Below are 24119 nucleotides of genomic sequence, written 5' to 3'. Positions count from 1 at the left end.
TACCCCACTGGCTAAGTGGGTTATGGGAGGCTCGTTCATCAGGCCGTCGCCGCACTACACGGCTTTCCCCCCTATGTAGATTAATTTCTGTGTGTTGACAATGTCCCTTTGAGACATAACTCCACAATGTCCCTTTGAGACATACCTCCAATATTTCCATTTTCTATCAACCTCGGAGCATGGGCCATCCTACCTGTTACCCCTTCAGGGAAACTCAACAGAACTGCAGGAGAGGATGCCCACCGCTATGCCACCACTGTAATGCCCCACAAGCTTATTTTCCATCCTTTCTATTTCCCAACACAGCCTCTGCGTGTATCGAAACACACGAGAAATTAATCAAGACAAGGAGAGGGTATTCCCTGGCTGCCTGGGATTGAACCTGCGACCAGCGTGACGGGAGAGCCACTCCTTACCGAGTCAGCCAAAGAGGTACCCCACTGGCTAAGTGGGTTATGGGAGGCTCGTTCATCAGGCCGTCGCCGCACTATACGCGCGACACTCATTTTTTTTTATCATCATCATACAGGGTGTCTCGAGCGCCGTGATGGTTGGGGCGAGTGAAATGTTGCCATAAATAACTCTGTGTTTTCAATACGTAGAGCTTTAACTGCATTCTGATCACACTATCGTGTTCACGAGAAATTTCCCTGCGTAATGTAATAATATATTTCTGCAGTCAATGAACAACTGTTGAAAACAGTGAGCATAAGTAAAAACATGTTACAAACATTTTTTTAACATCACGGTTCAACTCATCGTAATACCATTTTCTTATATGTTTTGTCGAGTTTTTAAAATACATCTTGATTCTACAGTCACTGATAAGTCTGATGGTGTCAACCAAAACTGGCTAGCTCGTATATGAGGTGATCTATGGCATATAATAAAGAAACATGTCTCGCTCGAGCATGCAAGATGTGGTCCGACATGAGTGTTAGCAGGAGAGCGGAGCAGCCAATCAGCTGCAAGCTTACCAACCTGCCTAGGCGCCAGGAATCTAGCTTAAGTGAACAGGCTATAGTATTGTATTTCTCAAATCCCTCTTTACCTCCATGCTCACACTTCTGCCATTCATGATTCGTCCCAAAGACCCTCCAACCCTTCTTCCTTGCAATGCCCTTTCTCTTATCTCTCCCTCCATATCACTATGCTTACATATAACTGAGCCAAGGTACTTAAACTCATTGACCTCCATTTCTTCACCATTCAAAATCATTTTGCATTCTTTTTCACGTCCAATTCCCACACTATATGGGCATACAAAATCTACAACCTCACTTCTATTTCGCTCACAAACCATCACTTTACTTTTGTTGACATTTACTTTCAGCTTTCTCCTTTTACAGACACTATAAAAAACACTGACCAAATTTTGTGAGTCACTTTCATTTTCTGCAATGAGCAATGTGTCATCAGCAAACAGCATCGAATTCAGTTACACAGGATCGTCCTCCTCTAAATCCGAATTGAATATTTGTTAATATACTGTGTGTGTATGTATGTGTGTGTGTATGTGTGTGTAATTCACCTCTTGGTCAGCTGCGGGTCTCTCTCGAGACAACCAGGCGTTCTCACGAAGGAGCTCAGAGCTCAGTGACCGATCTTTGGGTAGGACTGGGATCATTCACACACAACACACCGCGACAACGAGGTCACAGTTCCTCGCCTTACATCGCGTACCTACTCACTGCTAGGCGAACAGGGGCTACACGTGAAAGAAAACCCAACCCAGCAAACCATCACCGTCGGGCCTCCGTCGGCAGAAGGTCGGCCACCGTCGGCAAAATTTGTGACGTCAATTCGACAGAGAGCCTCTGTACTCCCAGCAAACCGTCACAGGGCAGCCACCGTCAGCAAAATTTCTGACGTCAAATCGACGGAGGGCCTCCGTACTCCAACGACTTCAGTTATCATCTCATGCAGTAACATGCTGTAAATGCGTGTGTAAAATACGTTGTTTATGATTGTGGATATCTATCCGATGGATAATGAATCGACTGGTCTTTCCATAAACTGCAAACTACCATGGGCATATAGTACATACACTTTTGTGTACACACACACACACACACACACACACACAATTACACACACACACACGCGCACGCGTGTATAACACAATAATTATTAACATTCACCAGTGACGTGAATCCTTCTTCGATTACTTTTTCTGTAAATCAATCATTGTTATCATTATCAATATCTGTAAATTAAAATGAAATTATGTACTAAGTGGAATTCTATATCCATAATGTTATAGGAAAAAAGTCGGGCAATCATGATGTTTGATAATCTCGATCACTGACAGACGATCAGTGCTGGACGGCGACACAGTGTAGCTGGCGGCGGGTGTGACCCGTGGTAAGTGAGGCGTCTGCTCTTCCCTGCTGTATTTTGAAACACTTTTTTGTGCAAGGGAAGTTTGCTGAAGTTCTTATCATGTATCTTATGCTGTACTGTGGTAGTTAGTTGTAATAAGTGCATAAGATTAGCTGTAACTGGTGAAATGACTCATTCACAATCCAATAGTCTAGCTACTTTACTTTGTTTTCTCGTGATGTTTCTTTTTTTTTTTCTCTTTTTTTTACTTAAATTCTCACATTCTGTTCCTAATACAGTAAAACCCCGATTATCCAAAATGGAAGGGGGGAAGCCTCTTTCGGATAAGCCGATTTTTCGGATAATCCGGATTTATGGCCGCCATTTTGATCGCTGCCATTTTGATTTTGAAACCAAACAAACACACGCTACGCTAAACAAAGTAGTACGCTTAAAACATGTGATGTAAATGTTTTATTGTATGTTTGTCTGTGTGTCTCCTTGTCTGGACCAGTGTATGTTGATACTTGTGAGCGTTGAAGATCTGAATTGTGAATGTTGCAGAGTGCGATTCTGAATGGTTGTGCAAGCTTGCAAGTGTGACCTTGATGCATCGTGCAGGTGGAGACACAGTATGATGACTCATATTATCGTGCAACTCGTATGTTGGAAGGGGAATGTGGCATGGAGTGGAGAGGGGAGTCGTGTTTGTGTCGTTGTCTTGAGAGTACGGTGTGAGAGTAGTCGTGCAGTAGTTTGTTCGTTCGCCGCACCTACGTCCTTGCTGGGGCGAAGGTGCGGACGTGGTGTTGTTGAGAGTTTGTTTAATGTTTTTTGTCTAATACACTGATCTATTCGTTACAAGCTATTTCGGCAATATGTATTAGAAAGCATATTCATTTTAACTGTTCTTATCAATTTTAAATGTGTTAATATAGTACATATGTAGTTACTTTTATTTATTTTTGATGTTTTATAATGTTTTAGTATAGAAAAAAAAAATTTAATTGCATTATCCAGATCAATTTCGGATAATCCGGTTTTTCGGATAATCCGCTTTCGGATAATCGGGGTTTTACTGTACTGTAATATTATGTGTCAATGGCAGATTCGTTGTCATAATATTTATTAATATAGTAGCCTACTGCATAGTGTAACTGCATAATGCTTTTTTTATTAGTTTCCAGAATGTGTTCATGGGCATATGAGTAGCATATGAGAGCCGTGATGGAAAATAGGGATGTACCGATACCAAAATTTTGACCAATACCGATACCCCAATATTTGACCGAAACCAATACCTGTGCACTGAATTTTTTTATACAACAATTCCAGCAGCTAAAGGACAATATCAAATGTTAAGAAAAAAAAGAGACCCACTACTTGTTCCACCATAGAAGAGAAGGAAAAAAAAAAAGTAATCAGAGCTGGCCTGAAAAAAGATGCCCATAGTCATGAATTTCTTTTTATCAAGTTTGTTATTAATAAACTTTGGTCTCTTAAAGACATGGGTAAAAACAATCAAATGAAAAAAATAGTAATATAAAGTAGTACTATTTATTTGATTATACATGGAGTATGGATTTTTGTGAAAGGCAAATACAGCACCCTTTCAAATTTCGCGCTCACTTCGTTCCGAAGGTATAGCGCTAAACTCGAGGTATTGAAAACACTGAAAAAGAGCTTATCTGTTCCGACCCCTGGAGATTTTTTTTTTTTTTTTTTTCCCCTACATGTGGGCTATGGCGCCGGTAGACTATCCATCTGGGCCTGATGGTGGGCCCCGAGCCCGTCATGGCGCAGGCAACTGTTTATACTGGCACCATTATAATTGGCCCATGCTGCCCCCTGGAGCTCACTTTTTTCCTCCTTTACTCCCTTGTTATTTAAAAAACATACCGTGGAAAAAGGAAGAAAACAGGAAGAGAGAACGGGTTGTTTTAAAGCCACAGATGAAGTCTTACGATTGGCTGAGCTCTGAAAACAAGCTTGTGATTCACTGGGAGTCTGATGACGTCATCGCCGGCGCTCACCCGGCCAGCAGCCTCGCTGCCTTGAGGCAGTATCACACTGGCCGTTTTCTTCTAACCATTGTGGCTATTGGCTACGCCCGTGCGCCCATCCGGGATCGAGTTGTCGGTTGTATGTAACCTGATGTCATACTGGGCCCTTTTCTTCCCACCGCGTTGGCGGCAGCTTGGGCAAACGCCAAATCCAACTTTTCCGAGTGTGCGTCACACACGGCCAAGGTCGGTTGGCCGTATACACATCCACAACGTAAACAAAGCACTTGCCCTGTATCGACATGGCATTGTCTTCTAAAGTAAGGGCTGCTGTGGCTTGTGCTGTCATTACCCAAGTTATGGACTTGTTGCTGCAGTTAAATGGAAGGAAGAAGCTGTTGTGGGGGTGGCGTGTCTGTGGTTCTTCCGTGCTAGTTCTTATTGTCACCACTGCACGTGAATGGCCAACCCACCCATCTAGACTCCGACCACACAAACACGTGGATCGAGTAACAACACACACACACACACACACACACACCAGACTCATCATGAACCATAGCAGATGTTTCTCACAAACAAAAATGGCTTTGCCATTTTCTAGAGTGTTAGAACTTATTAGGTGAGTGGTTCACACAAACCAAACATACCCAATGGCAAGAAGAGAGCAGTGTTAAAGACGACTGCTCTCTTCTTGCCAAGAGCCAGGTTTGGTTCATGTGAGCCACTCACCAAATACGTTCAACACACTCAAGAAATGGTGAAGTTTTTTCTGTTTGTCAGAAACATCTGCAGTGGTTCCTAATGAGTCTGGTGTGTGTGTGTGTGTGTGTGTGTGTGTGTGTGTGTGTGTTATTCGATCCATGTGTTTATGTGGTTGAGTCAAGATGGGTGGGTTAGCCACGCACGCGCAGTGGTGACAATGAGAACTGGCATGGAGGAAACACAGGCATGCCACACCCACAACTGTATTTTAACTGCAGCAACAAGTCCATAACTTGGGTAATGGCAGCACAAGTCGCGACAGCCCTTACTTTAGCAGACAACGCCCAACAGCCCTTACTTTAGCAGATGACACCAAGTTGATAGGCTACAGGACAAGTGCTTTGTTTATGTTGTGGATGTGGATACAGGCAACCGACCTTAGCCATGTGTGACACACACCTGGAAAAGTTGGATTTGCCGGTTGCCCAAGCTACCGCCAATGCGGTGGGAAGAAAAGGGCTCAGTGTGACACCAGCTTACGGATAACCATGAACTCGCTTCCAGTTGGGCGTACGGGCGTAGCCCGAAGCCCCAACGGTTGGACGGAAACGGCCATTGTGACACCACCTAAAGGCAGTGAAGCCGCTGATAAGGTGAGTGTCGGCGATGTCATCGACTCAGCGAATCACAAGCGTGTTTTCAGTACTGTCAGCCAATCATAAGGCAGCCACCTGCAACTGCAGCTTCAAAACAACCCATTCTCTCTCTCTCTCTCTTGCCACAGCCACAATGCTTGGAGGAAAACGTCCAGTGTGATACTACCTTTAAGGTAGTGTGCATGACGTGTCAAAGCAGCACAAAACTCAGGGTGATAATGCGCGAAACTCATGATGGTAAGAATTTAGGACTAACCGCGAAACTTGTGGATCGTGAGATTCGGATAGCGCGAAACTCGAGAGGGTACTGTACTGTCATTTCTATAGTTACGATATAACTTCCAAAAAGCACGTTTGGTCAGTGTTAAAATCAATCCGTTCACTGAACGCAGCCAAAGGGCACTGGCTAAATTCTGACAGGTTGACAGATACGTAGAGAGGCTAACTCAGAAGACGGAGCAGAATGTGAATGGTACGTGTATCAGACCAGCATTTGCGTCACCCACACACTACATGCTCAGCTGCCAAGAGAGAAAAATGTTTAAATTGAATAATAAAATTATTTTACATCTCCACTGAATTATTGAACAAATTCCGGGATTATCGTATTATCGTACAGGCGTTATTGTACATCATACAAACGGTCGGATTTCCGTATTTGTATGATAATTATTGTACGACTGGCAAGGCTGATGAGGCGAGTGTCGGGGCTGCCAATCCCACGCCGAAGCTACTAAACCTGTATTGTACGCGTCCGCAGTACCAAAGGCTATACTGTATAACTAAGTATTATATACTTGTATTCAAAGTAATATGAATCTTATCGTTTAAAGTGATGAGAATTAAATCACGGGAAATTCCAAACTATGTAGCATCATGATACTAGATAATTTCACTTTTCTAATATTTTTTTCAAAAATTTAGAAAATCCAATTTCTGTTCAACAAAATTATTTGCAACAAGTGACATGCGACAAACAAAACTCCTTCAAGTATCGGTAGTATCGGCAGAAAATCACCCGATACCGATACTCTTAAAATGTGCCAATACAATTACCGATACCGATACATGGGCACATCCCTACTGGAAAAGGTGGTGAAAGAATGGCTCCGGACAGTTAAACATGGGGATGCTGAGCTACAGGGCTTTACAACATACTACTTATACCAGTAATTTACAGGATAGTAACAGCAGCTAACAGCTATAAAAAAGTGACAATTTTATAAGGACTAAGGACTGCTTTCACAGTCATCTGGTACGCATCCTAACCAAAGGCCCTATCATCCTACCAGCACACAATACAAATGTGTTATCACATAATGAATGTCTCAGGAATTCGAAAATATACAACACAATGCTGTATTGTCGATGAAATGCACCTAAAAAATAAATAAGGCAGGCGGCGTCAGCTGTTGTTTTCTCGAGTCGAGCAATGCACCCGCACCACCACAAGTATGTTCAGGCGATGACAATTTTTTCATATAACACAGCGTCTTCCCATTATGATTCAGTGCCTGTCTGGCAGCCGAGGAGTTAAGGTGCGTGTCATCTGTCTTTGATCACAATATTGTTTGCCAAATTTTGTTTATTTGAATTTACTGAAATGGCGAAATAAACGATACTATATGTAAGAAATTGGCGAAACTGATGACGCTGGCGAAATAAATGGCGAAATTAATGACGCATTTTATGATTTTCACCATATTGCCTAACAACTCAGGTTGTCATGATGCCTTCTATTAAAAATTTTCATCATGTTTCTCTTTTAGCTTACAATCGTGCCTAATCCCTAGAGGCCATCTCAGCCAATAAGAGTAGGCAAAAAACACTCGCAATGGTCTCCAGAGGACATGCAACGTGCCCTCAAAGCATGCAGGGAGGATCAAGTTACTCCTTCTGAGGCTGCCAGGACTTTTAACGTACCAAGGAAGACACTGACTGACAGGTTACATGGCTAAGTTAGTGATGATTGCAAGGCAGGGAGGAAAAGGACTTTGACACCAGGACAGGAGAGAGACTTGTGCAACTACATTGGTTACATGGCTGGGAGGGGATTTCCTCTGACTATTAATCAAATTTTGATGCTTGCTTGGTGTATAGATAAAATAAATGGAAGGGAAGTGTTTGGATCATCAGGTCCTTGTGAAGGATGGCAGAGGTCATTTTGGCACAAATACCCCGATGCCACCGAGTTGAGACGACCTGACAGGATGGACTGGAAGGAACTATACAGTTGACATTATCAGGGACTACTTTCAGCTTCTTAATTAAGGAACATCTAAATAAGGGTGGATATTTAGAGAGACCTCAAGATATCTAAAATTGTGATGAAAGCTTGTAGATTTAAATAAATGTACACAGAGGGTGGTTATTCCCAAAAGAATGAAGCATGCTCACTCTAGGGATGTTGCCTCATCAGAACACATAAGTATTCATTGCTGTGTGTCAGTTGCTGGACATGCCATACCACCCTTCATAATATTCAAGAATTCTTTTCCAGGAGGCAAGTATGCAAAGGATGGGCCTGATGGTTGCCTTTATGGTAAGCAAGAATCTGGCTTTAAGGATTGTGATCTCTTTTTCACATGGTTTAAGCAACTATTCCTACCTTATACTCGTCCCACAGCTGAACGGCCAGTCCTGCTTTCGTTAGATGGGCATATTTCTCACTGTTCCCCACAGGTTATTGAACTGACTTGTAAAAATAATGTTACACTATTTGCTCTTGCCCCACACACTACTCATAACTGTCAGCCTCTTGATGTAGCTGTGTACAAGAGCTTCAAGTCAAAGTTGGGAAAGATAGTTAATTTAGGAAAAGCAATGGACCGTATTGGTTATCAGTTCGCCTCTTCGCCGCCAGAGGCCCCTGGCGTGCGATCAGGTCTAAAGAAGAAGAAGCGGCGACGAATGTAAACAAACATTGGCTGAAGGGGTTGTGGAGGCCGTGGTCCCACAGCATAAATGACCCTCTGTAAAACACTCCCAATGGAAAAAGAAGGTTACGCACGTGGAAGCATCGCCCACGGCGTCTTGCACATACCAATGAATCGCATTTATTTCCAGTATTTGGTCCCAGAACTCAAACTGTACCTCGAGAACAGGGGAGTTCAGGTGACGGCGTACTTAACATACCATACAAGCACGAAAGACAAGCTTGTATCAAACTGTATTGTCGGATCATACACGAACAATTTACAACCTGTCAAGTAACTTTAATTCATCTCATTGTAGGTACATAAAATGACGTCTGGCTCTGTCAGTGTTTGTATGCAAGTTTAGTGGATTTATTTATAACATGGGTCATATTCAAAGCAGCCGAGATATAATCACAATCAACAAACAGTATTGACTATTTCATGTTACTTTGAATACTAATTGTTATTTACATGCAGGAAATTATTAAAATACCCTTGATTTGCACTTGCACATCCAGATCATTTAATGTACCTGAACAGATATGAATTATAGGCATTTGAGGAGCCATAGATCCTTTGAGTATGATCTGACTATTCCGTTTGATACAAGCTTGTCTTTTGTGTTCTTGTTATGGTATATTATTATCAATGCCAAGCGGTTTGTTAGGGATTTTGAGGGATTTTTTTTTTTTTGTCGTGGCCTATTGCACCGTTAGGCTTTTTCACTGGTGGGGCCTGATAGTCGGCCCAGCCCATTGTAGCGCAGGCGAGTGTTTTATAGAGGCACCCTCTTGTTTTGGCTCATACGGCCCCCTGGAGCTCATCTTTGAGGCTCTCTTTGGAGAGGTAATCTAGAGTCCGGGTTGATCGGTGGTCTTCAGGGCAGCATGTGGGTAGTCTTGGCCCACTTGGTGGTGACTGAAAAATCCCAGCTGTGTGACGGCCAGGATTCGAACCCGCGTCCTTCCTGGATCTCTCGGAAGCAGCGCCGGCATGCTAACCACTCCGCCACTGCCTCCCCAATATATTATTGAAAAATTAGCTGAAATGTCTATCACAACATTTGAACTTCACATATTCACAAACTAAAATGCACAGGTGGAACAATTATCAAAATTCCCGCTATGCTGATTAACATGAAATGAAACGGACCATAGGCTACACACATTATTATTATTATTATTATTACCGTTACTATTATAAGGATTAGGATTATTATTATTGATTTCATAACATAGTTTCATTACATTATTATTTTATATTGTTGTTACTGACTTGAAATGAAAACTTACTCAGTTTTTGTGGTATAGTTATACTTACCCATCTCCACACCAGCCTCCTCTTTTTTTTTAAATGGATATTAAAAAAAAGGCTCATCAATTGGCTGCTGCCATTTGTCATAGATGTGTAAATACTTTATAAATCAAGACTATGTTTTAAATAAAATATACACAATATTTTTCAGTTTATCATGACATATCCGGCAGTAGTAAAATAACTGGAAAAAGAGCGTAATATCCATTTACATAAAGCTTATGTGGTCCACTAGCAACATAATCAATGAGAATAAGATTATTCATTAAGTAATATGTGCACAAGCTCCAAAAAGTATGCAACCTCAATCAGTCATATAATTTAAACAAACAAGGGGAATGACAACTTGAAATATGAGCTACTCATAATTTATACCCATGTAACATATTCCAACCTAAAGGGTTATGTTGAGTTAGGAACGTAAAATTAGATTAATATAGATTTCTTAAGTTCGTTTATGAAAAATATATATGATGCACTCCATATTCCCCTCCGTTGATAACAAAGGCACAGTGTGAAGTGAATCGCACATATCTATGGCAATCAATTAAAGTTAACGAAATAAATATAAATTACCTAACCCAACTAGATCTAACTTAACCTAACCAGATGTGCTGATATTTCATCTCCTACTTAATAAATTACTATTTTTATTGTCATATATATGAATTGTACATGTATCTTCAAACCTCCCAAAAATCACTGGGAAAGAGTGTAGAGATCAAAACAGCTGTGAAAACAGCCACAAAATGTGTGGGAGTCCATGTGGCCGTGGGCGACAAAGCCCATAGGTAAGTTAGGTCAGGTTAGGTTAGTTTAGACCTTGCAAGTTTATCTTCAATGATAAATATGCAGTACATCAATTTCATCAGTGGCAGAGTAAGCTACAGTGGTGAGCCACGGGTTTGCACCTTCCGTGGCAATGCGAGTTCCCAAGCATATTCCTGTTTTAATTTCTAAAATCTTTTCCATTGATTTCTGGGAGATCCGAAGGTTACTATAGGATATGAATATGAGACGAACCGTTGGTTGAGTAGGGGACGAGATAATGACATGAAACGGCAGAATTTACTCTTTACTACACTCCAACACGACTTCTGCGTGTAAAAACACGAGAAATTAATCCAGACAAGGAAAGGTTTTGCCGGCGCCAGGGATCGAAACCGCGACCAGCAAGGTGAGAGAGCCACTCCTTAACCAGTCGTCCATCTTAAAGAAGTACCCCCACTCGCAGAGTGATTTATGGGAGGCTCACCCATCAGGCAAGTCGCTGCAGTACAGACACGTTAAAACCAGTGCACTCAAAGAGAAATTAAATACAACACAAAGTCAGTGTTAACCTTAAGCAAGATGGCTGCCGTTACTTCAAGATTAGCCGATGCATGTTTAAAAGTGGTGAGACACAGTAAGGGCTTCAATGTGTAACCACAAGCTTTATTTTATTTATATTGCAACCACATGGGTAAATCTTAGGAATAGCGGCTCCAAGCGGGTGCACATTTAGGGCACGGTGTGGTGGTAATTACAACATTTCTAGCACGTACGACGGGGTTTTGACAAGCGGACAGGCGTGTTAGTCACAAGGGGTGTATTTAACTGCGCGGGCTCTTTCCTTTCTTCACCCCGGCGCTCGCAGTCTCATCGCCCATCAACTTGGAAGAAATCGTGAGGTCAGCGTGGAAAAATACACCCCTTGAGACATAAACACGCCTGTCCGCTTGTCAAAACCCCGTCGTACGTGCTATAAATGTTGTAATTACCCGCTAGGAGCCGCTATTCCCAAGATTTACCACCATATATACTGTGGACCGCTTTCACAGTCACTTTGTTTGAGGGAAGGGAGTGAAGGGAGTGAAGGCCAGGGCGTGAAGAGAGTGAAATATCGGGCAGTGCAGCATGAAGTGTTCTGGTGTCAGGCTTCCCTTATTTGTTTGTGTGTCAGGTTGTGTGGGGCACCACGGGCAGTGGCGCTGTGTATTGGGTGTCAGGGAGCGGGTCACGTCCGTCTTGGGATGGACTGGCGAGGAGCGAGGAGAGGTTGTCACTTTGTGATCGGTGATGATCGTCTTGGTGTTGCGCCTGTGGTCTAGTGAAGGAAGGCCTGCCTCTGCCTGCAGGGCCAGGGTGGGAGATGACCTGAAGGCGCCGAGGGCAACTCTAGAGGGTCGAGAGACAGGAGCAGTGCCCGGCCAGGGAGACCTTGTTTACAATGGCTTCGGTGTTCGGGGCAGTTTGGCGCTGCTTCCAACGAGAAGGCATCTCTAAATCACTTATCTTGAGACCAGAAGTGAAAATAGCTACAGGTACTTAAACTAGCAAATATTTAACAGGAAATTAAATCATTCTTAAGCTGCTGGAGAGCAAAATAAGGAAAATGCAAAACCTCCCACCGTGTTTTCCCTGTTTTGGGCGGCTCAGGAAGAGGCTGCGGCTCGCGCCACATTCGCCCCTCAGTGGTCACATACACCACACACAGATGCAAACCTTAAAACTGTGCCAGAAAAGGGTAAGTCCATTTTTTGTTCTTACCAACAGATACCACATTTTTAAGTTTGGCTCCAAGGACAACCAGTATTATTTTTTCCAAAATAGAAAAGAGGAACGAGTTAAGTCAAAATAGTACTTTCGTTATGTTTCCCCGAGTCTCCGAGTGCGGTGCTGCACGGACAGCCAATACGGTCCATTAGAGGTAACTTTTGGATTGCAAAGAAAAACGTGGCAAGAATCATGAAAAAAAAAAAAAAAACATTTGATGACAGTATTGTAATGCGGGGAAAACTGAGAGATCGGTAATCTGTAATAACTGATGTGTTGCTTGTGAATCAAGTGGTTACAAACCGCAAGACAGACAGACGAACCAGATGTGGAGCTGGTGGCGTGACTACGCCTCAGCCGAAGGTGCTGAATTATCATAAGTTAAGTTTTTTTTGGAGGAGGGACGAGCAGAATTTTTCCCCTGTATTCTAGAAGAACAACATATGTATCCCTAAATCCTGATTTTACTGTCCACAACTTATATTTGACACGAAAGTTTTTTAATGATTTACATAGAGCATCATTTACAAAGTTACATGTGTGCGGGCATGATTTAGCTGTGGAGACTGGTCGGTGGAATAGGCAAGGCAGGGGGCGCCTTCCCCTGGAAAAGCGGCTTTGCCCGTGTGGGGAGGTGCAGACTGAACTACACGTGGTGGAGTCTTGCGCCCTCACACAGCCATTGCGAGAACACCAACACTTTGCAACATGGCAAGAACTTATGACAATAGATGCACATGTCGCAGCAAGAATTGCTTCATTTCTTACTTTCTACATATCATTGATATTGTCTTCCTGAACACTGGAGTCATGGTCGTTTGTATGTTGTCAATACGCCATTGAAATTGTCTTTCGTTTATTGTCTTAGTTCTGTAATTCTGTCTTTTTAGTCAGGTAAATCTTATGTCATTGTTCTATCGCATAGTTCTGTTTGTGTACCAAATGTCATGCCTTTAGTCAGGCTTTTATTTGTTCTGTTTTTAACTTTTATTTGTTCTGTTTTAACGTTCCTCTACTTTAGGTTTTTCTTTTTTAGATTTTCTTATCTTAGAGTGTCTTCTTAACATGTCCAGGCTATTAACATTTTAGTATATTTATTTTAGAGAATTTGTCATCTTTTAGGGTTCCTCTGTTTTTTCGTTTTGATCATGGTGTATTTTTTTTAAATTTCAAGATATAAGTAGTTTCATATAATTATCAAAATTTGTAAAGTTTTAATTTTTTTTAACTATTTTTATGCCAGTAACGACACCAGAGCTGTGTATATTTTAGTGATTATATAAAGATTTTACGGAAGTGCTGAATGTGGACTACAAATTGGAAATGTAGTTATATTAACAAAATTAACATTCTTAAATAACTTCCGATTTATGTATGATGTTTTGGTTTTATGTACATTTGTGGTCAATAAATATCTATCTTTCTACCTATCAAGTGAGAGAACCAGTTGCTTCGGAACTCTTTCTGAACTGGTGGAACAGGCCAATTGTATGTTAACTAAACCACTGATAAATGCGTTCACTAACCTCTGGCTAGCCGCGGGAAGTGGGAGGGGAGGTGATAAGCTGACTGTGTGAGGTTGTCTCCCTCACACACCGTCTGGACCTCACCCCCACAGGTACGTTGAACCCAGTTCCTAGGCACCAAGCTTGTTAGTGTTATCTTGATACAATGTTAATGTTACTTAAAGAGTTGAATTGACACACCGTCTGGACCTCACCCCCACAGGTTCCCTAGCATACTGACTGAGCTGGTACCTCACTTGTGTGTCATTATATATAGTATGTGAACATTCCCTTTTGTGTGGGCTTATGATCACCCACTTGGTATCTTAACCCCACACGAATACCTTGCCCCATGATTATCTTTGTGAACACATATCGATCGGTGGTTGAAGGGATATATTTTATTGTATAATTATGCACCATAGAAACTTAACTAGGGTAGTTTTGTTAGCTATGGCCAGGACTCTATATCTCCATATATTTGATGAAATTAACTGTGATTGGGTGGGCCCTTCTGGTGATTGGAATGATGAGTTGTAATCAGTATTGTAAAGTAACTCGGTAAAAGCTCGCTACCATTACCAACAGAATAATGAGTTGTCAGTGGCATTGTTAATTAATATCAGTGTGCTCGCTACCATTACCAACCGTGATGAATTGTAAATAATACTGTTACTTAATTTCAATAAGCTCGCTACCATTATATATCAACATAATGTGAATAAACCTCATAATTTAACATTTGTGTTGCGTCACCCTAACAACTAGGAAGCACACTTCTAGTAAAATATTAAAAAGAGAGTTGAAGGAAACACACTAGTGGCATAAGCGGTGGGATACTCATCATTAATTGCCTAAGTGCTTACTAATCACAGAATATGTGGATATAGCTTTAATAGGCCATAGCCAAATTCAATAACAGCTCACCTTTTAAGTGAGGATTGTTAAGGTTATTCCCGAGTGAAGTGCGAGTATACATTCCCGAGTGAAGAGCGAGTATGCAAATGCAGAGTTTTATTACTGAAGTTTAAAAATATTAATCATTATTATTCTTAGATTAAAATTTATTTACTAGACTTAATTAATCATACTTTGTTTTACTAAATTTACCGGTCGGGCGAAAACTCGTGAATAGGCCTCCTATCACTGCAATAGAGTCCTTTCTCGGCGTTATTACTGGTTTGTTTTTTTCCTCGTTTTCCCAGCACCAACAAACTTTAAGACGTGGCGGGAAGGCGGAGTTTTAGGGTGGAGGAAGCCACATAGGGCAAATTTGGCAAGACCCAAAAAGTCTACTGTGAAAACTATAACATTTTTAGAGAAATTCCCCAAACAAGGAAAATCCCTATCTAGGGAAAATCCTCGATCATACAATGGTGGCAACGCTATGAGCCTAGAGTACCCCATGAGGGGACTGCGCTCCCAGCGACCCACCCTACCTAACGGAGGGGCTGTGCCCCCCTCGATCCACCCTACCTATTGGGGGGCTGCGCTCCCATCGACCCACCCTACTTTTGTTTTGTAAAGTAAACATGGAATTCAAAACATATCCGGAGCTACGCCCCCTTCCCCCCGAACCCCCTTGCCTATCTGGGGTACTGCGCCCCCTCGGCCCCCTACCATTTGGTGGCTTCACGCCCCCTCGTCCCCCCTCTACCTAACCTAACCGATAGTCGTTTGGCCATGCAACTTAAGGACTTGGGTTTAACTTGACCTAACTGAGTCATTTTGGTGCGTAACCTAGGGACTCTCAAGTTAAACTTAACGTAACATTAACTGATACCTTGCCTTAACCTACCATCACCAAGTACATGTAATGCATGGTAATGTTGTGATATATATAGCTAAAGTAGAATATAACCGTAATTATGAAATAGAGTACTCCAAGATGTTAGAATAGGCAACGTTAAGTAAATAAAAAGGTAAAGTGGGTGCATTCGCAGTGGCTGCGGCACTCATCTCCATCCCATTAGCCCTTGGAGCCTGTGGTGGTAAGAACCCGTTATCTCGGGACACATGGCTGCAGGAATGACATCCGGTTACCACAGTTTACCTTTCCCAGGTTTCCCCAGGTACCCGTTTATCGATCAAACCGAAAGGATAATGAACAGCTGGGTGGGCTGTACACCGACTGCCCAGGCCGGGATCGAACCGAAAACTGGGCCCTAGATTTGTAGCCAGGCATGCTGACCACTGCACCACGGAGGCACTACATTATTGGGAAACTTCCATAGATGATGGTTTTCCTTTTGGGGAGCCTTTAAAAAAAGTTTTTTTTTTTATTTACCATAGACTTTTTGAGTCTTGCCAAATTTGCCCTTTTTGGCTTCCCACACCCTAAAACCTCACTTTCCTGCCAGGTCCCCAAGTTTGCTGGTGCTGGCAAAAACAGAATCAATGAAGCATGGCAGACGCAGAAGCGGCACAATAAGGCGAAAGGTATTTCACTTTATGTTAGAGGGTACCTAGGTGGCACTTCTCCCCACTTTCTGTTTCTGTTTTACGGGTGTGTGAAGGCTTGTGCCCGATCGGTTAGAAAAACAAACCAGTAAATACGTCGGGAGAGAACTCGGCACAATTACCATGAGGGTTTTGATCCCTTCACTTCTCACTTGTGTGGTTATTAGTGATCTATGATGCATTATTAATAATAAAATACAGAAATACACCTTATAGTACTACTAACATGCAATACTGTTATGAATTTAGTGACAACGAAAATGTATATAGCTATGTATTTTTCTTTAACTGGGATGCATTATGCTAAAAATGCAGTGTTTGCAATTTCTTTATGGCATTTCTGCCAGAAACATCACTGGTATTATTTCTACTTCCCCATATGCATACTACGCCTGTTAATATAGCTGCAGTAGTTTTCATGTGTGTAGTGGTAAAACCACTTTTGTCTGTAAATTATCAGTTACTGAATAGTAACTAGTTTTGAAGAGGTCAGATAGAATGTTTTCAAACTTAGGAAATTAATTTTACTAGGATGTGATGTGAAATTTGCACAGACAGACCATTAGTAACAATTAATTTCAGGAAGAGCGATCCTGCTACTGTATGGGCTGGATCAACCTCAACTTGTAACTGGTGGTAGCTACTCCATCCATTAATTCTTTCCCTCTGTTGAGACAACTTAAAGTGAGTATGTATATATAATGTCTTATTGAATGTTCTATCTATGCATGATGTACTGCTTCAAATTTACTTTACAGACCTTTAAAGTCTGACTGATCACCTATATCACTGTCATACTGAAACTCTCTTCAGAAGGCAATTTTTTGCTACTTTGTGTTGTGTGTAATCATTGAGCTCGTTTGTGTTGTAGTATGTAATCTTTAAGCTACTCTGTGTTTTGTGTAAACTGCAGAACTACTTTAATTTGTTTTGTGTACTCTAAACTAATATATTTCATTTGTTATCTTTCAGAGTACTAAACCACTACTCTAACTCTCCTATTTTTCCCTGACTTTTGATCACAGTCTCTTCTCAATTAATTATGTCTTACCATAAAAGATACAGGCAGATACAACGTGAGCTCAAGGAACTGTTGGTTAGTAGTAGTGAAGAGGAAGCTGACTGGGTTCATCAAAACACCAAAATTCCCAAACTTTACCATAATAACTCTGACCCATCTTTAAGCTTTTCTGACCAGGACAGTTGTGAAAGTACATCCTTATCCCCCTTGATAGTAACTGCACCAGAAGAATTAAGCACAGATGATGAGAGTCACCACCATATATCTGATTTGGCACTTGAAGAAGGATTAGCTTTATGGGCATCAAAAAATAACATTACACGCCAGGCAGCAAATGAATTATTGGAGCTGTTGAGGAATAATGGGCATAATCTACCTAAAGATTCACGCACTTTGATGGAAACTCCAAGGTATGTAGAGGTATTAGAAAAATGTGGAGGACACTATTATTATTTTGGGATTGGTTCATGTTTGCAAAATATATTGAAGACTCATCCAGCATTTGTAAAAGAAAATGATTCGGTTAAACTCAGTGTAAACATAGATGGTATTCCTTTACATAAATCAAGCAATGAACAGTTCTGGCCTATACTGATAAAGTTCAGCTGCTTTAAGCCAGCATTAGTTGCTCTGTATTGTGGAAAGACTAAACCAGATTCTATTGACAGTTTTTTGGAAGATTTTCTTCAAGAATATAAGCAACTTTCTGAAAATGGTTTAGTTTTTGAAGGGAAAAGACTGGCAGTAAGAATAGTTGCATTTATTTGTGATGCACCTGCACGCTCATTTATCAAATGCATAAAAGGGCACAATGGGTATTACTCATGTGAGAGATGTGAAATTAAAGGAACCTGGCAATCACATGTTCTTGTATTAGACTCTGCACAACCCTGTAATGAAAGATCTGATGAGAAATTCAATCAGGAACAGTACAGGGATTCTCATCAGTTAGGAAAAAGTCCTTTGATTCAGTATGGAATATCTTGCGTGAAAGGGTTTCCACTGGATTACATGCATATGATTTGCCTTGGTGTTACCAGAAGAATGCTACTTTTCCTCATAAGAGGTTCTAAGAAATGCAAACTCTCTCAGCTTCAAATAAGTTTAATTTCATCTTCTTTAGAGAGTCTTTCCAACAAACTACCAAGTGAATTTGCTAGACAGCCACGATCACTAGCTGTAATTGATCGCTGGAAGGCCACCGAATTTAGACAGTATATATTATACACAAGTATTGTTGTCCTGAAAGATGTTGTTCCTGATATTATATACAAAAACAGTCTTTTGCTTACTGTGTCCTTATCAGTTTTATTGAATTCCAATGATGAAATACGAAATTCTTACTTACCATATGCAAGAGAATTACTTAAGTGTTTTGTACAACAGTGTCGAGATATATATGGTCAAAGTTTTATTGTATATAATGTTCATAATCTTCTTCACTTGGTAGATGATGTAGAGAATTACCAGTGTTCCCTTAATGACATTTGTGCTTTCCCATACGAGAATGAACTTCACAAAATAAAGCAGTTAGTGAGGTCATCAAACAATCCAGTTTCTCAAGTTTTCAAAAGACTTGCAGAAAAGAAAATGTTTAATGAATCAAAAGTGACAGAAGCTAATCACAGAATATATATATCTACAAAATACAAAAATAATTGTTTCATGTTAAAAAATGAAGATTTTGTGTTCCTTAGGAAACTAAAAAATGATGTCTACTATGAATGTGATGTTCTTCGTCAAAGCCAAACTGAAATTTTTTTTACTGAACCATGCAATTCTAAACTCATTAACATTGTGTTTATGAAAAATAAGAGTAATTTAAAAAAGAAAGTAATTCACTTAGAGCAGCTGCATAGAAAGGTGATAAAATTGCCATACAAAGATGGTGTTGTTTTAGTACCAGTTGTACATGACATTTTCAGTTAGGTGGGCAGTTGTACATGGTGTATTCTCATGACTGATATGTGTTTACTACAGAAGTTAAGCAAAACGTTTCAGATCTGCAGGATTTTAGTCTTCATACACAAGTTGTATTTGTTATGTATCTCTCTTATGGCCATTGTTCTTTATCTCAAAACTGTTCATCTGCATCTTCACTCTCCTATTCGTATCCCTTATGCCTTGTGTGCCAGTACAGCCCGGAGTGCTGCTCTTCGGCTTATGAAGAGGATTTTGTCAGGTTGAGACATGGGTAATTGTTTCTATACTACATTTAAAATATAGAAATTAGGTTGTTATTCTTGTCATATACCTATCTGAAGAGGTAAAACTGCCAACATGCCTAGCTTTTAAATATTGTATTATTCGTACTTGAATATCTTACTGCTGATGTTATTAATGAAACAAAATATGCAAAGCATGAACATAGCCCATTGATTAATTATATTTTATATTTAGAATGTGGAAACGAGCAGTTTGGTTGGAGGGTAAGAAAGAAGAAGAGGGTGTGGTGCCATCCAGCTGGGTATTAGAAGAGAACCAAACCTTGTTTTGGCCACAAGGAGTTAATGCTGAGAATGCCCTTCATAATCAGCAAGAACCAGACCCTGCATCATGGAGAAAGTTTATGTTGAAAAAAGTGAAGATCACTTCTGGTTGGTGTTTTACTATTATCTTGCTGTTATTGGATGACGTTCACTTTCATGTCTATTCACCTCAGAAATGCTCATTTTTGTTGCCTTTTAGCTGTACCTGATTGAGATAAATGTCACAAAAATTTAGGGCTGGTAATGAAATGTTTGGCGCCTGAGATGGGCAGTGGACGAGGTATGCAATATATATATATATATATATATATATATATATATATATATATATATATATATATATATATATATATATATATATATATATATATATATATATATATATATATATATATATATATATAGGTTATGAACAAGATGTACTCAGTACCGTAACTTTATTTTGCTACGTTTAGCCACTCAGACTTGATGGCATCTTCAGGCTAATAGAAGAGGTATTGGTGTGGACTCTTATATAATAATATTTTAAGTATTTTGGTGTAATTGTAAATTTAATATGTATTTTATTCTATTAGACTGAAGATGCCAGCAGTCTGAGTGGCGAAACTTAGTGCAAAATAAAGTTATGGTACTGAGTACGTCTTGTTCATAACCCAAGTATTTCAAGAAACTTCATCAACGCTATATATATATATATATATATATATATATATATATATATATATATATATATATATATATATATATATATATATATATATATATATATAAATATATATATATATTTATTTATTTATTTATTTATTTATTTATTTATTTATTTATTTATTTATTTATTTATTTATTTATTTTTTTTTTTTTTTTTTTTTTCCCCTCAGATAGTTTTAAAGAATGCGATACCTACCATCTGACATCTACGGTGGAGAGTTCTGAGAGAAACATTGATCCTGATGAAGGTCTACTCATTAGAAAAAGGAGAAAACGTTGTAAAAAATCTGCCTGATGACTTTGTCAGCAGTGAAAACTTACATGGTAGGCATGCCTGGTCATATTTGAAAACAATTTATGAAAGAAGAAAATCATAACAGTGAATACAACAGCAATACTATTGTTCATTAATAATTAGATTGACAAACTGAGAGAACTGAGAGGTGGGGGATAGCTGGGAAAACACAAAGTGGTTTGGTTAGCAAATTTCTTCAATCTCATTTTGTCTACAAAGTGTCTGACTGTAAACATTTACAGGTGAAGAGTTTCCCGGACTATTCACTGTCTCCTTTTATTTGTCTTTGACAGCCCCCAACACCAAGCCCTTTCACAGTTTTTTCTTTTCGTGTCTTTGTAATATGTAATGATTTTTCCACAGAAGCTGTCCACATGAAGCCAGCCTCACAGAAGCCACAGGTCACAACCTCTCAAGATAAGGTAGCTTCTGCTCCTTCACAGGTTGTACTTCCAACACCTCCTCCTAAGGTGTCTTTGGATATGCGGTCCACCAGAACCCATGGGATGATGGAGTGCAGTGCAACAAAAGATTCGGTATCCAGCAAGACATCCAAGTCATCTGACAACAGTGATGGCAGTAGCCAGCATGACAGGAGACATCATGACACGCCTTACCAAAAAAGAAACCATGATCGAGGTGACAATCTTGACCACCATGACAGGAGACACCATGACACACCTCACCGAAGAAGAAGCCATGACCAAGGTGACAGTCCCGACCACCATGACAGGAGACACCATGACACACCTCACCGAAGAGGAAGCCATGACCAAGGTGACAGGAGACACCATGACACACCTCACCGAAGAGGAAGCCATGACCAAGGTGACAGGAGACACCATGACACACCTCACCGAAGAAGAAGCCATGACCAAGGTGACAGGAGACACCATGACACACCTCACCGAAGAGGAAGCCATGACCAAGGTGACAGGAGACACCATGACACACCTCACCGAAGAAGAAGCCATGACCAAGGTGACAGGAGACATCATGACACACCTTACCGAAGAAGAAGCCATGACCAAGGTGACAGTCCCAACCACCTATCTTACTATACAGGAAATCCCCGATATACGAAAGCTCGATGTACGAAAATTCGGATATACGAAAGTGAAAAATATAGGACAATTTTCGGTTCACGAAAGACATGCTTCGCATATCTGAAAAATACGACAGTTTCGCGCCCATCACTGTTTCGTACCATATATCGATGCCAACAACCTCGCGCCGCGCGCTGTTCTCACACAGCGGCAGTGATTGTCCATGTCCAGTCAGTCCTCCACTTCAACGCATCACTTAGCGTTGCCAGTTTGAACCCCTTGCTTCGACTCGAATCCGAAACACATCCCAGCCAGCGGAGGAAGTGAGGTGATGGAGAGGTGGGGGCTTGGGTGGTGCGGTGGTGTACTGTTTGGCACGTGTTCGAGGTACTGTTTGGCACGGCTTTCAGAGTCGAAACTGTTGGAAGTAAACATTGGCAATGTTAAGTGATGAGTTGTAGTGGCGAGTTGTCCTAACATATGTAATGCATTTAATGCATTTCTATAACAGTAAAGGAACAGGAAATGGTAATTGTTTTTAATTATTTATGAGCCTTGCGTTTCATTGTATTGTGAGTAGTAAATTGCTTTTAAGCATAGTTATATTTAACTTTTTTTTTTTATTTTTTTTGCTGGTCCTAACCCCTATTTATTAACAATCCTATGGGGGAAATGGCTTCGATATACGAAAAATCGATAAACGAAAGGTTTTTTCAGTCCCTAACCCTTTCGTATATAGGGGATTTCCTGTAGTGACAGTCCCGACCAGCATGACAAGAGGCACCATGACACATCTTACCGAAGAAGAAGCCATGACCAAGGTGACAGTCCCGACCACCTATCTTACTATAGTGACAGTCCCAACCAGCATGACAAGAGGCACCATGACACACTTTACCGAAGAAGAAGCCATGACCAAGGTGACAGGAGACAGCTTGACACACCTGACCGAAGTGATAGCCCTGGCCAGCAGGAGAGGAGATATGAAAAACACTATCAAAATAGAAGTCATGACCACTATGACTGGGACAATAGACGTGATAGACACAACCAGAGAGACAACAAGAGCAGGTGTGACCCTTGTAATGACAATCAAAAGAATCACAAAGGTAGCCAGGAAGATGCTGAATCCAGCTTCCCTCTAACTAGTAAGTTCTAATCCTTATCACTATGAGGAATTGTATGTAGTGATTAGTACCCAAAATGACAAAGTTGAACATAACAATATTAAGTACGTAGACCTAGTTGATATACCCTGGAACATTATTGCACTGTTATATTCATTACGTATTAGGCTCCGTCCACACTAGCGGGTAAATCCCTCCGGGCACACAGAAGCTTACGTCCACGTGGCAATGCCTGCCTGCCTAGGCCCCTTGAGCCCCAGTCAAGAGACGAGCACCCGTGCAGTCAGGCAGAGGATCTCTTTAATCTGATGAAGACTGCGGTACGACAACATGAGACCACTGATTCTAGCCGGATGGAGGGGTAGACATGACCATCTGGTGTAGCCGTATGTACTTCCCTGGCAAACTGACAGCCATGGATCCAAAGCTCCCATTGTACCTTGTATGTCTGGCAGTGGTGTACTGCCAGGTGCAACGGGCTATGCCCGATGAAATTCCTCATCTTCTGTCACAGGCAGTTTACTCGTCTTTTGCAAATGTGGAGAAAATGTCAGCGGGCAAACAACTCGCTTCTGCCCGCTAGAGTGGATGGAGCCTTATATTGCATGGCATAGTAGGTAGTTTCCCACAACCATTTTCAGTTTCTCAATTTTCTAAATATTTAACCCAACTGTCCTTTATATATATGTTTTTTTTGTTTTTTTTTCACATCTTGGCCACTACGCTTGTTAATGACACTGGCCTATAGTTTAACGGATCCTCTTTACTGCCACCTTTAAAATTGGTTTGATGGTTGCCCTCTTCCAATCCACTGGTATTTTCCCGGCCCTGTGCCAGTGAGACATATCAAGTTACTCAATTTACCCGCTAATTGTTGTATGCACTCTTTTAGCACCCAATTTGATACCCCATTTGGCCCTCCTCACTTTCTTGCATCCAGTTCCTCCAATAGTTTTATAATTTCCTCTGTTAATGTTTGTACCCTTTCCAGTGCCCTTCCAGCCACTGACACTGT

General features: G+C 40.8%; 1 protein-coding gene across 1 annotated transcript; it reads left to right on the top strand.

Annotated features, from left to right (window-relative positions):
- Positions 1-17012: 17012 nt before the first annotated feature.
- On the top strand, positions 17013-19382 carry LOC126985152 (uncharacterized). Its single transcript, XM_050839720.1, has 2 exons — positions 17013-17102; positions 17391-19382. Exon 2 carries the CDS (start codon positions 17461-17463, stop codon positions 19366-19368), a length of 1908 nt encoding a protein of 635 aa, XP_050695677.1. The 5' UTR covers positions 17013-17102; positions 17391-17460; the 3' UTR covers positions 19369-19382.
- Positions 19383-24119: the final 4737 nt, after the last annotated feature.

This window comes from Eriocheir sinensis, chromosome 58, assembly GCF_024679095.1.
Source record: "Eriocheir sinensis breed Jianghai 21 chromosome 58, ASM2467909v1, whole genome shotgun sequence".
NCBI classification, from domain to species: Eukaryota; Metazoa; Arthropoda; class Malacostraca; order Decapoda; family Varunidae; genus Eriocheir; species Eriocheir sinensis.
This window is presented reverse-complemented; position numbering and strand designations above follow the sequence as displayed.